We start from the raw sequence: 14,609 nt of genomic DNA on the forward strand, positions 1-14,609 counted from the left end.
CGTTATAGCTTCAGCTTTTGATTAAGGAGGAAGAGAAAGAGAAAGAAAGAAAAGGGAAGTAGAGTAAATTAGGTTTATCTACTGCTTCATTTATTCGTGCTTCTGAAACTACTTTTTTCATAGTAATTAAATCGACTCTTCAAAAATATACTTTAATTGAGATATCATTTGGAAATGAAATTTAAGTAATTTTTAATCCGAGGATCTCTTGAAATGCTATAAGTTTGATCATGCCTTGATCGTCACTTAGTGAATTCGAACTCTAAACGCAACTATGCTGCGACAGAAAGCGAAATAACATGTGGAGTTGTTTCGAAATTTCCGCCCTTTAAGAGTGATATATGCTGTACGATCAAAAATTGATAAATTCCATAGTATTTGCCAGTTTGAAAATTGCAGTTAGCGAGGAAATTTCCCTTAGAATATTCTACGGTAGACATTGATGAGTTTGTTACTTAATGTAAACTTTATCAATTTCCTTCCCGTGTTCTAGCTACATAGACTTTTGATGGTTCGCTTACCATCATAGAATCATCGCTTGCTTCTATTAATGACCACTCCTCCTCATCCCTTACACTTCTGCGAATGACCAGTCCTCTTATCGTAGAACCATTCTTTCCGCACCTGTGAATGGTCATTCTCCTCTTCATCTCGGCACTATCTCTTGTTCTTTGTTACATACCAAATATAATCATGTTCATTTATATTTTCGTGAATATTTAGTTTTCAACCATAAGATTATTATAGTTTTTGCGCATTCTACTTGGTAACTTTATTATAAGTTTCAAACTACGCACAAATTAATACCATAAAAATAACTTACGTCTTTTTACATCTTCATTTTGCCACACTGCGTATTTGAATGACTTACAATACTCCTGCAATTTCAACTCCACGCATAAAACTTTTTGGGGGAAGACAATTTACATTTTATTAATTAAAACTCTGTAGTGGCAATCCAATGAGAGACATGCTGGGACGACCGCTGTTCAAATTTTTCCACTTATCAGCAGCGACCGCTGTGCCGCCATCTTCATCTACTGAATATCACCAGTTAAAGGAGGACAAAGACGATGAAAGACATCAGCACAATAGTCGAGCTACATCCTTGAACCGGCGCACTGATCCCATGTGCATACCTAAAACCAGGTAATTTTCAATTATCGCACATTTTTCACTTTCAAGATATAGTGACACGCTGGAAACATTTGAAATTTGATCTGCAAGTTGCTCCAGAAATCCCAAACTAGGCTTTTTCTTTCAACCTTAGACTTATTTGCTATCTTTTAGAAAGGAAAACAGTTTAAATGAATATGCCTTCTGTGAAGGACTCTGTGATAATGAATACATGCTGGTGGATATCAACCAAAGGTTATGCAAGGTGTCATTTTGTTTCAATTTTCTATTACCATGTCTAAGATTTCTTGATATGTTTTAAATCAGAGTTGAATATGTATTATGTTTCGTTATTTTAGAGCGTCGACATCGAAAAACGTCCACATGATGCAAATATGGATCAGCTAGATCGAGTGCCAGTTGATTTTTCCGCCCCATCTGGTCCAACGATTATAACTGATCCGGACGAGGTTGAGTAAGTTTGTTGCATATGTTTTTAAATTTAGTAATGCTATCGCTTTCACATAACAGGAATGAATGTGAAACAGAATGAATGTGAAATGAATGTGAAAAATGAATGTGAAAAATTTCGTGAAACATCCAATTTAGATTTCAAATTTCAATAGAAGTGCGGAAATATTCCGAAATTTTAATTTGGTTTGTTAATAAATTGGCTTCCTTGCTGTTTTGTACGACATTCATTCCCGCGAGGCGAAATTGAACAGAAATGTTTTCCGTCATGAAAATCAGTTCGGAATTACTTCCTTTAGGTTAGTATAGTGTTGTTTAGATAGTTCACTTACAAAAAATTTGTTAGAGTACCCAGTGCAATGCAAAAGCAATACATAAGATGACAAAGATCGTAAATTTGTGTATGGGGTGAAAAAGACAACTGAACTAATGTTGGCCTTGATAGTTCGTCACAAGTGAGCGGTTCAGATGGACTTATTGACATGCTAATGATTTAAGGGAGATACTGAAGTGTGGTGAATCTCGAGCTATTTACAAGGATCATTCCAAAATTTACGGTCTTGCATCTTGCTCAATGTATCGTGCTGAACGTTGGTTCCACCACAATGCTGATAGGAGTAAAGTGGAGCGAATGTTGCAAAGAACTGGCGGAGAGGATGGGTGAGCAACCATTTATATCAGACTAGATGATAATGATCTTGAGCCTCTACTATTTCACTTGGCTAGTTCTTAAGATGATTATATGTATTGTAGAAAGTGCGCATCCTTAGGGATTATTAAGTATAAAACATGGAAAATGGAAAATGGAATAGTCTGTTTTGAGTAGTGAACGATTTTAATTAGTCTTAGGTAGTCAGTTGTTATAGGGGATTTTAAAATTACTTAAAATGTCGCGAAACATCTGAGAATGGCTTTACTAGTAAAGGGACAATTGGTTTACAGCTGAAAACTGAAGAAGAAATGAGAAATACTCAATCTTGCTCCCACTCTTTTTCTTACTAAATGTTTTTCTCAGATAGTTAATTGTCGATTAGCAATTTAAAAGTTATCTTAGTAATGTTAAGTCAAAGAACTACGAGTTATCTTAAGAAATAGAGTAAGGATTTCACTTTTTCCTTGAATAATTTTAGCTCCTTTTTGGTTCGCGTCAATCAGCGGAATTGTTTGATACTCACCATGTGTCATCATCAGAAAATTTATAACATTTATATCAACGTTGTAAGTTCTCATCATCATTTCTTCTTTAAGAGAATTGTTATGAAGAATCATCCGAAGGACAGTTTCAGCTGGGCAATATAATTCCAGTTTACCACTTCCTAAACTTTTTAAACAACTTTGCTTACTTTTAGGTGATTTGAGGTAGGTGATTTTTTTTAGGTGATTTGAGCTTTTAGATGATTTAACTTTTAGGTGATTTGAGCGGTAAAATTTTCGCAGTAGTGGTGACGAGACATGTAGATAAACGTAGTGTTCTTGCAGAAAGTTGAAGGACACAAAACAACATTTTTCATTGAAACACTGCATCAGTTTTCCAATCTGATAGACCTGGTTAAGTATTATACTCAGCATCAAGGATTATTGCTCCCATGTAAACTCACCAGAGGAGTCGCGCTCAGATGGCCTGATTGCACAAAGTAAGTGCTTCGCGGATTATGCTCTGAAATTGAAAAGCAAGAGATGTATGCATTTGTCCGAGATATTGGTTTGTAAGATTTCTTCAAGTTGATTTCATCGTGAAGATTAAACAGAAGTAGATTATTGCTCCCATGTAAACTCATCAAGAGTCGCTATGAATATCATTACGAATCTTATGAAAGTCGCTATGAATCGCTATGAACGCCTTCTATGAATGTATTGTAAGAATGAAAGGCTTTTCTGCCTTTGAATATCTCCCAAAAGTCTTCTAAAAATTTCCTTCGAACTTTCTCTGCCACATAGTATCTCTATAGTAAAAAATGCTGCAACAGATAGTCATATTAATTGAAATTGCTTGACTTCATGATCGCGCGTTCTGTGATTACAGGAGAGGTATAACAAATCGGTTGTGTGTTGAGGAAGATTATTAATTCACAAAGAACTGGAGGATGGGAAGTGTCACATCAGAAAAATATGGTCGTCGAACAAACGAGAATATCCGTTAAAGAAAATGAGCGTATTTTTCGACAAAATGAAAGGACCAAAAAACTGATGTAAGACGAAAAAATATTCTTTATTCTTCATATCAAAACGGATCCTGTTTAAGCAATATTTCTAAAACTCACGTTAATTCCACAACAGAACAAGAAACCATACATAACTACACCTTGCAAATGAAATTTTTTCTTACTCGTCAATAAGTAAAAGCCAAGATGATTTCAGTTTAGTTGGAATTTCCGAAAATTTGAGGCTCTAATTTTAATAAAGTTATTTTTATGTATAACATACAAAAGGTTTTGTACCCTAACGATTTTATGGCATATATCAATGGTATTTTAAAAACTTTGCAAACGAATGGGATTTTATTTCACAGATTTTTATACGACAAAAGTAATACAAATACAAACTTGTAAAAAATTGCCATCACCGAAATTGTATATCACAAACTAATGGTAGGTGGTCACTGGGAGATATCTTAGACGGTAGTGCAACGTACTTCTTAGCAAGTTCTTTGGGTGGCACTGGAATGACTTTGTGTACCTTAAAAAAGTCACAGAAAGAGAATGTCAAACATTTAAGTAACTCATTGTACACTTATTTTCCTATAATTAGCAAGAACAGAGAAATTAACTTTTCAACAAATCATTTAATCAATTAGATGTTGGAATTCCTTATTCCTTCGTAGTTTCAGTTTTGATAAAAAGCGTGACAAATCAGCTAAAGTATGAGACTAGGATTTCGAAACAATGTTTGCACGCATAAGTACTCCACAATATTGCGACAATAGGAACTTATGGATGACTAGACTAAGCAACTAACTTTCACATTAGTACTTCCCCAAATGTAGTCCAAGCATCCTTCGAAACCAGCAATTTGTCCATCATATCGATAATGACGTGTATAATTTGTGAATTGTGTTTCATCTCCTAAACTTGTCAGCTTCAAGCTGAACGATGAAAAAGACGGTTGAATGGTAAAATTTACGTCACCATGTGGATGCTGGCTGTACGAGCAGCACTCACTTTTGATCGATATATTTCCTGAAACTTTACTAGTTCAATACGACAGCATAATTGCTCAAGACTGAAAAAGAGATTACTAATCAATCAGAGAACAATATCTGGAGATTATTTTAAAGATCGCCCACAAGTTTAGAAACCCTTGCTACTATCAGTTCCTACTAAAATTTTTTATAGTAAGATCGCGCCATCAAATATCACAGCTGTATACAAAAGCCGCATGAAGATTTCCTAAGTGATAACTGGAATAATTATATTCAAGTTTCATGAGTATTTTATTATTTACCCTTTTTGTTCCTTACATTTTATTTTTCGCCCTCGCTTCGGATTTAAAATTATGCATTCCTCAGCGAAAAATTTTAACCTGTACTGAGCAAATGATAGACAGGTCCATCTGGTGTGCTATTAAAATCGCCAGCAAACAGGATATGCAACTTTGCTCTAGGATTGTGATTTGCATAATCTGTAGCAACACGCACAACCCATCGAGCACATAGTAATGCTTGCAGTATTTTGATGATTTCAAAACGAGGATCGAAATACAAATGAGTATTTGCAAGCAGTAAAATACCATTCCCTTCTGCGAACAGGCTACTGTTATCCAATACTAACACCTGAAAATTGCCCTTTCATAAGATAAAATCGAAACATAAATTTTAGGAAAATGGACGGTGTTCGGATATTTGCTTACTGTATTCTGTTCCTTTTTTCTTTTTCCTTTATTTCTCACTGGAAAACACAGAGCAGCATCTTTTTCCTTTATTCCTAATACTTTCCTTTTCCCTTTATTTCTTACTGGGAAACATACAAAACAATATACGCTAATATCCCAACTTTTATTTTAATGAACCATCATCGGATGAAGAATAATATATTTAAAATGTTTTTTTTTCGATCCTCGTTTTGAAATCATCAAAAAAAAGTTGGCAAAGATATATTTTAGGATTTTTTCGTGTTTTTGCATCATATTAAGCTCTAAAAAGATTACAAACAAAAGAATGGAACATATATAAGTCATATAAGCAACCATTCGTTATAAATAGCATTCTAAAGCATTTTAATTAAGAGCTACCTGTATGACTGCAGGTTTTGATATAAACATGGCATTTAATTCATCACTGCTTTTCAGTAGCTCAATTATATCAACGTTCTCAGGGTATGTTTCAGTATTTAGAAGGTCCGGCAACCACATGTTATGGCTTTCAAGACACCTAAAAATCTTAAAAACAAAAGAACACATGTAAATGAGCGACAGAAACTTTTCGAAGATATTGAATACATAAATAACGGACTCTAAGATCAAACCTCCCCATATGTTATTTCACTGCATGAATTGCTTGTTAGCAAAAAATGCATTTATATATATATGTATATATATGTACCTGAATTGATTCCTACGAAAACAGACGACTAATCCTTCATTTACTTTCATTCCTTTCTTTTTAAAGTAGCAATCATATCCATGGCTGCTCATCACCTCAGGTAAGAAGCGTAACCACAATCGTTCATCTACTTCTTGCAAAAATACGATATCTGCTCGGTAACCTATAAAAATAAAGGGATGAGGCAATCCCTTGTTCCAGCAATTAGCATTTTGCTGATTTTCATCAAAATTCAAACTCATACCAGGAATTTCTCGAAGTAAAATAGGGTATCGATAGTCGTAGTTCTGATACTCTTTTGCACAATAGGGAAAATGCAAATCTTCTTGTTTGAGCTTTAAATCCAAGTATAGGTTAGCAAGAATATTATACGAAATCACTCGTGTATTTCTGAAAGGATTTTGAAAAACACAAACAAAGATCTTAGCAAAGTTATGAATTAAAGTGAAAGTTCTTAAACAAAGAAACCTATTTGCGCTATATGATGATGAATAGTAATATACTTATGATTCATTTTTCTAAGACTGAATAATGCGACAATACTTCAATCAAATAAGAATGTAAGGGACGACAGTTTGCAATGAGAAGATATTAAAATGTTCATGAAGACGTGGTGGGTCGACTAAAGCGAAATTTTTACCTACTATTTGCATATTCTTGACAACAAGTAGCTTGTCTTTGTTCGAAAATCAATGTTTCACCGACTTCAGAAACTTCGCCACCACTGTCAGCACAATATACGATCGTATCTGATCCCATATCGAGCAATACGCAGATACGTTTTCCAACATCCTCAACACCAGGACAAAAGTATCTGCCCGTGAAACGATAGGTCCAACCATCCATCATATACTTCGATTTTCCTGGAAATGTAATGAAGGAAACACGATAATTTACGGTTATTCTACAAATGAAGTTATTCGTTTGAAACAAAAATGTCGCCAAGAATTTTGCCTTTTAACACAAAGACTCTTATTTCTTCATTTTTGCTAAAATATGAATCCATACTGACATACAGTGACTTATTATTGTTCTGATATTGGACATTAATTGCTCAATCCCATAATGTCACTAAAACTCTCGTAGCTCAATAATATAAGGGTAATTCTTTGTCGATTCAACATTCGTTATTAGTGTTCAACTTGAGACTAACAACGATTTTTTTTTTTAATTTACGATACAAACTACGTGCCAGTATCAATTCATATTTTCAACAGAACTAGCTGTTGGTAGTCAATGTATCAATAAACAGAAATACATGGAATGGACATAATCTTAATTTTTTTACGTTGCATTTTTAAAAAAAATAATTCGGTCTACAGGAAGTTTACCTCCCGGAATATTATTAACGATTGGCAAAATTAAAGATGCACCAGGTTCTCCAGCATACCAGTGAAATGATGGATCTACTTTTCGTGAGTCTGGAAAGCGTCTATCATTTAGTAAAGTCGAAATATCAATAGTTATGGTCAAATTGTCACAGAAATTCGATATGAAAAGTCAAAACTTTAAGCTTACTTCCCGCTAATGAGAAACTGGCCATGAGAGGGCATCCTACTAATGGTTTCAACTTTAGAACTAGCTTTGTACATCGAGGAGGGTTTCGTAATAAACGGTACATATCGTTATTGATACATACATCGAGTATATTCTCATCCTTATATATTTGTTCGTTCGTGGAAAGAAGCTGAAACTATGAGTGAAAATCAAATGAAGAAGATCAAACATTGTTAATACACTATCACAGCAAGATGATCAGTAAATGCTACAAGGATTACTACAGCATTCTAAACAATTTCAAATCAAATATATTGAACAATGATGTCCTTAATTGTCTGATGCAAAGTAATATAGTATATGCCATCACTTTTTTTTCTTTGCTATGATCAGTGATGAAAGTGTTTCACACTGAAAAACGAATACATTAATCAACAAAGTGCTCGCATATACACGTATACTTGACTCGATGAAACTAACCAAATTGGGATGATTTGGTGCAGAAAATACAAATTCAGAGGCCCCAGTCTCGTCACAAACCACTTTATTTGGCTGTTTATGAATAAATTTGTTGACTTTTTCCTTTATCTTTTCACATGTTCGTAAAAATAATTCGTCCAAGGGACGAGCAAGATTAATTTCGACCAAAGTCTTAGAATGGGGAACACAGTACACGAAATGGATGTGTAGAGAATGCTCCCTGAAACTTGGCAAAACCCTTAAATTAAAGCAATGGCAATAGAAGATCTCAGGAATTACTCACTCCATTCCATCCGTAAATAAGATCTTGTTACGAGCTATTCGTGGAGTACTCCCGATCCACATCATAATAACATTTTCCGGGTACTTCGCGATATAAGGAATATTTCGCCGAAGCGGTGTCTTCATCACTCTCCAATGATTTTTGCTGAAATTTTCATAAATATGCTAATCAGTTAAAAGAGTTGCCAAAAACAATCTAAAGTGAATTGGGATGATACAAGCAGATGCCAGGTAACTCAAAACCTCTCATCAGGTAAACCGACCGTTAAAGTTAATTCCTCCGCACAATTAACACTAGTAACTGGTTTAAATGATGTCATGAAATAATAAAGTTACTTATTAACAACTTACAAAAACCAACCATGCTAGAAAAAGAATAGGAACATACGATGAAGTGCCAACAGGATCGCTTTTCGAAGCGCAATTTTGGAAGAACGTTATCGGAAATGGATACAAACTTCGACTTCTACAGTGCCTCACAGCATTCCTCAACAGCCACCACATATACTGCAACGAGATGTCTTGAAAATCATTTACACCAGTGCCTTTCTCTATCAGCCGAGAAATAGAACATATGGCTAGTCGATAAAGGAGATTGACAGTCACCCTTGCCTCTCCAATGCCACTCGTAGGTGATAGACCACCCCCGAAATGCAATGCAGATCTCATGAAGCACGAGAAGGTGAAGTGTGGTACGGTGATTATCCATGGAGAGGAGAGTGAAGCATGGAGATAATGTAGCCATGAGATGCGAGAGGGAATTAGAGATGCTGGGACACACACAGGAGGACATACATAAACCGAAACATAGATATTGTAGATCGAGATTGAACTGCTAATTATCACTTCCCTTCATGATAATGAGTTGATTGGTTTTTGCCTAAATGGCAATGAAACGAATGGTGAGTAGGTAAATAATGAGAGTAATATATAATAAGCGCTAATGTCACAGCATACAACGAAAATATCAAAACACATAACAAGGTCGTTCACTGCAACAAACACTTCAGTGTTACATTTCAGTTTCGGCTGATTATCAAAAGATACGAATGTGTCCTCGTTAGAGAAATCAATGAGACAAGCACAAAAATGGGGACAAATTCCCTTAATTTTCCCAGGGAAACAACTGTAAAGAAAGGTAAAGGAAAAGAGAGGAAAAAAAAAGAAAACGAAAATCCCATTTGTTGCGTTTATTTCATCGTGTGATGGATTCGCTTTTTCATTTCTTTTATTTATTTATTTATTTATTTTTTTTTTGAACACGAAAAATACCTTTTTTGCCTTCATTTTTCTATGTTATTACGATTCATTTTGATAAAATGAAAGAGTAAATCGGCGATTTTTGCTTCGATGACATGCAAGGTCAAAGCCAGTCATGTTTCTTTCATCGGTTGGTATTTGGGTGAATTTTTCTCGAACGTGGTATCTCCATTGCACCATCAAGTTCCTCTCTCAACTTTCAATTCTATTTCATCAATGAAAGATCAAAATTTATCTTTTTACATAACAGTTATTTTACTTATGCAAATCATCCCAATCCATTTTTACTCATCAAATATCATTTACTTTTACATTGTCTGATTCACGAAGTTTCCTTCTACTGATATATTATCATTCAACTCTTATCCTTCTAACGTATTTTTGCTTCTTTACTTTTGTAGGATCCCACTCTAACAATATCATAATAGGAGAGTAATCGTGAATGAATAACGCTAAAGAAGGCATTTCTTGAAGTATCAGACGGTTTGTAAGCTAACTGAAATAAGCAGTTCGAAATCATAAAAAATAAATGTTATTCAGTTCAGAAATTATTGCATAGATGTGATGAATCATCATAAGATCGGAATAAATTATAAATGAATTCGTGTGAAGTGTGAATTGCTAAAATAGAAGAAATACTGAGCTGAATAATTGCTTGATTCAGCGGATACTGTAGCAAGCATTGAATTTACTAAATAAGTGATGCTGGCTTAACGGCAGCTATGGTCTTGTTCTTAATTGCTATCTACTTGGTTTTGTGATGAAGTAATCGGAAATGAGTAAAACATGATCAATTTTTGATTTTTTGACCGCAATTAATTTTTCAGTGATTTTAAAAACAATTATGATTCAGAATAGAATAATTTACATACTGCTTCTGAGTATACTTAAGTTCACTGTATTAGTTGCAATAACACTTCAAGAGGACGGTGCTTCATTCATCCTTGTCCCTCATGGTTTCAGTCCCGATAATGCTGAAAGAGTGATTATTCCAGCAGGTAACTCTTATCAAACATCAAATCGATAATGTTTTAACCAAAATACTCCAAGCATATGAACCACAAGAATTGTCATGTATATATTGCAGTAATTTCGGGACCTCAACCACCATTTCCATGCCTAGTTGCTGGAATGGGCACGTATGAACATGGCCAAACATTCACTAAGGAACATTTCCATTACAAATGCAACAATGGTACCGCTGAAGTTATTGGTAAATTTAAGCTTCATAGCTAACCAAGCTTTAAAATGGCCTTCAGATTAGTCTTCAGATTCTTTGATCCTTCTGATGCAGTGTACCTCACATGTTAGCTGTGACAGGGATTTGGGATTTTGTAACTTTACATTTTAGTACTTTCCAAATCGTTATTATAGTAATTATTATTACTATCGATATGTTACAGCATGTGTAGCAGACGACAAATCAGTGATACATATCGGTCGAATGTTTGTACGGGGCGGAGTAAGGCATAAATGTGACGTGAATGGAGATACGGTCACTTACGAGCAAGGTAACCATTTCTTGAGCATTACTCGAAATCTAGCCTACCAATCAATCAGGTTACTCTCGACACTTTTCCAGTTCTGATCTTAATCTGTGCATCAATTGCAGAATTCTTTTTGATCTGAAAATTCCAATCAGCGATGGCATTGCATTTCTTTCTTCCAGTCTTTTCTTTCATTTGCTTTCTCTTTCTTCCTCTCACATTTGTGATAAAGAAAAGTTTTCATGGAGCTATTAATCGTATCGACACGAGTAGGATTACTTAAATATGCTAAGGTCTGAATAAGAATCTAACGTAAATTGTATTCGAATTAGAAGAATCTTTCCCGGTGTGCACTTAGAAATTATTATTACTGACAGCATATCCCAGTCTACAGAATAGTTCAAAAAAAATTAATTGTAGAAATCTGTCAGGAAAAGATAGTAATATTTTCTCTGCATCACACTACTAGTGAGATCTACAAGTTCTTGGATTTCGCAGTGACTGGTCTTGAGGACGCCAGCAGACCGATATTAACAATAAAGAAGGTGGGGAAAGTTTTGCGACTTTTCTAGATAATTTATCTCTCCGAAATCTCATTGTTTTTTAGAGTAGGCTACAACACCTTATACAAATCTTATTATTAGAGAACGTATGTAATGACACGGAAAAATAAGAGCAACGTATAAAGACGTAGTTGATAACTGATCCTGAAAGCCGGCAATTTAATATTTTCTGATGTTTCCAGGATGAGACAATTTAATTTTGTTATTTTCTGGAGCTTCCAGGGTGGGAATTGGCTCGCTCAAATTTTGCATATTTATTTTACCGGATATGGTTCGGATTTATTCCAATTTAGATAAGATGTGATGGTTGTTAGACTACTGCGCAGACTGCATATGTCCTTGTCATTAGCATCAGAACTGTTGCCAACAAAGTTTTGCCTAGTTATTATATAACCGTTATGAGACTTACCTGACTTTCAGGACAGACAGGAAGAGAGACTTATATTTCCTCCTTTTCCTCTTGGACAAAAAAAAAAAACTCAATGTCCAACAAGCTGTGAGCGCTGAAAATTGGTAACAATAGAAGTGTTATTTCATTCTGTCAAAAATGATTGTAATAATGGTGATATTTGGGATAGAATTACAAATGTTCTTTAGAATCAACCTGTTATGACAATGGAATTCATTACGATGTCGGCGAACATTTCCGCAATGGATCATTCCTGCTGGTTTGTCAGAAAGATGGTATTACAATTGAAGGTTTGTTTCTTGCCGTATTTTAATTTTAAAATTAATCTGTTATGACAATGGGATTCAGCAAGACTTTCTTATCCACATATGTCCGCTTATCCGCATATGACTTTGGAATATTTTTGATTAGAGAATATATTAAAAAAATTTTAATAAAGCGGTGTCGCAGTGGTCCAAACATAACCTATTAATACTCTAAACTGTATCATGACCAGGATTAGTCAAAATCATGAGAGATACTACCTCACTGATCTGTCCTTCAAGAAACGCACTGCATTAAAAGATAACATTATTGATGACTATTGTGACAGCATGTGAGCCCACTTTCGAAATTATGCGTCGATTTGTAATTGATAAAATAACCTTCAGTCTGTTGAATCCTGAACGGTGTTGGTCTTAGAAATTATTTCGCTGGAATTTTGACATTGCATTAGGGGTATGTATGGCTCTCATTTTTCTCATATTAGAAGGTGATTCAGAATTAAAATTGCGTTGGATTGCAGGTTGCTACGCTCGAAATACACATATCACAATTCCTGTGGGCACCGAACGAATCGTGGATCATTATTTGCATAAGTGCGAGCTGCTTGACCAAGGACGAGTGCGATATACTGCGAATTGTATTATTTTACTTACTTCATCGTATTATTTTACTTTTGCTCTCCCACCTGTCCCAATTTTAAGTGGCAAAAAATCAATTACCCTAACCACGGCAAATTTGATTACCTTTTACAATTTGACAATTATTTACATAAAATACTGAAATAAATAAATGCGTCTTCATACTCGAGAAAATTGCAGTGATTGGGTGCAAAAAAGACAACGAATTTTTCAATGAAGGTCAAATATGGACATCAGAGCATATTCGATATCAGTGTACATCATACGGAATCGTCCGAGTGCTCGGTGATTTAAAATATTTTTTGTTAGAAAGTCCTTTCCGGAGATAGCTCATCGTTTGATTACAATTAAGGTAATCTTTTGAACACTACTAATTACAAACCTTAGATTAAAAAAAAAAAACCTTAGCTTAGTCCCTTTCTAAAACTGCTCTTTGTTAGCAGTATTTGCACAAACAATTTAGCCTTAATTACCAAAAACTTTCAAATGATACTTGAGGTTGTGTGGATGATAATGGTCTATTCGTTGAACTGGGAAGAGATGTACTGATGCGTAACATCGTACATCGATGTTATAGAATCGACAAAACGACAGTTTATCATCGTTTCGCTTGCGCTGGACGAACACTGGCCGAATGTATCCTTACACCTCCACTGCAACGACTACCCTCAGTTTCCGAGAGATAATGTACTTCACTAATACTATTCATAAACTTGTTTATAAAATTGCTTCAATATTCACCGTTTCCCGAAAGGGTTTAATTTTACGACTAAATGCTACTACTTCCAGTTTACTGATATATTTGATAATTCGTTTAGGCACCTAAAAGTAAGTAAATTTATGGAATGCTCTAGCTAGTACCTTCCAATCGCTTTTCCTTAACAGTTTAATAAAATAGTTCAGTTGCTACTGCAGTATAAACTAACTTCAAGTTTTCTTGTCTCCAATATCTCTAATAATCAATAAATGTGAAATTTACTGCCTTCTTAAACACCAAATGAACGGCATAAGGTTTTGGTTGGTAAAGACAATAAATTTTGATAAATGACATTAAAAATATAAGCAAATTGTTATTTCGTAATTGCACAGTGTTAGATTTTAAAAAAGCGTTTATTTAATTTAAAATATTTTATCTGATTTCCAAAAAATCAGATAATCACTTACGATAATGAGCAGCTACTTTGGACGCAAAACATATTCATCAACTGAATATATAAAATGATAAATATCAAAAAATAGCCATCGATATAAAAAATACGAAATTATTTTAAATAAACTTCTACACACCAGTAAATGTGAAAGGAGAAACTTTTACATCTGCCAAAGATGGTTCCAATATGCAAGAAATCCAAAGTTGCATCATTCGAAAACCCGCTCCATAAAACGGTTTTTGATTTTTATAAAACACTCTTCCTCAAAATTATAAGTAGTTTTGCTACAAAAACGACTTCAAATTCCTTAAGAAATAGTAAGTAATTTGTCAAAGCAATAATGAAAAGCCTTCGCTAACAAAAGCAAAGATTTATTCTGACGCATCACGGAAATTAGTGTCTCAGCGTAGTAGTTTCCTAGTACGCTTTCACTGATGGCTTCTTAAAATCACGA

General features: G+C 34.5%; 2 protein-coding genes across 3 annotated transcripts; one reads left to right on the forward strand and one right to left on the reverse strand.

Annotated features, from left to right (window-relative positions):
* Positions 1-949: 949 nt before the first annotated feature.
* LOAG_07536 (SH2 domain-containing protein) lies at positions 950-3,890 on the forward strand. The gene is made up of 7 exons (XM_003143069.2): positions 950-1,149; positions 1,291-1,381; positions 1,476-1,591; positions 2,086-2,247; positions 2,718-2,805; positions 3,067-3,221; positions 3,611-3,890. The coding sequence occupies exons 1-7, from the start codon at positions 962-964 to the stop codon at positions 3,651-3,653; spliced, it is 843 nt and encodes a 280-aa protein (XP_003143117.2). The 5' UTR covers positions 950-961; the 3' UTR covers positions 3,654-3,890.
* A 138-nt stretch (positions 3,891-4,028) lies between these two features.
* LOAG_07537 lies at positions 4,029-8,897 on the reverse strand (the record flags this gene model as incomplete). Of its 2 annotated transcripts, XM_020447465.1 has the most annotated exons (12): positions 4,147-4,263; positions 4,543-4,763; positions 5,107-5,356; positions 5,815-5,953; positions 6,125-6,287; positions 6,369-6,514; positions 6,765-6,987; positions 7,456-7,545; positions 7,643-7,811; positions 8,102-8,321; positions 8,385-8,528; positions 8,772-8,887. In XM_020447465.1, the coding sequence occupies 12 exons, from the start codon at positions 8,885-8,887 to the stop codon at positions 4,147-4,149; spliced, it is 1,998 nt and encodes a 665-aa protein (XP_020302307.1). The 2 variants fall into 2 exon arrangements, with proteins under 2 accessions (XP_020306823.1, XP_020302307.1); XM_020447466.1 differs by lacking the exon at positions 5,107-5,356 and having other exon boundaries at positions 4,029-4,263; positions 8,772-8,897.
* Between the last annotated feature and the right edge of the window lie 5,712 nt (positions 8,898-14,609).

Source organism: Loa loa (assembly GCF_000183805.2).
Source record: "Loa loa unplaced genomic scaffold supercont3.31, whole genome shotgun sequence".
NCBI lineage: Eukaryota > Metazoa > Nematoda > Chromadorea > Rhabditida > Onchocercidae > Loa > Loa loa.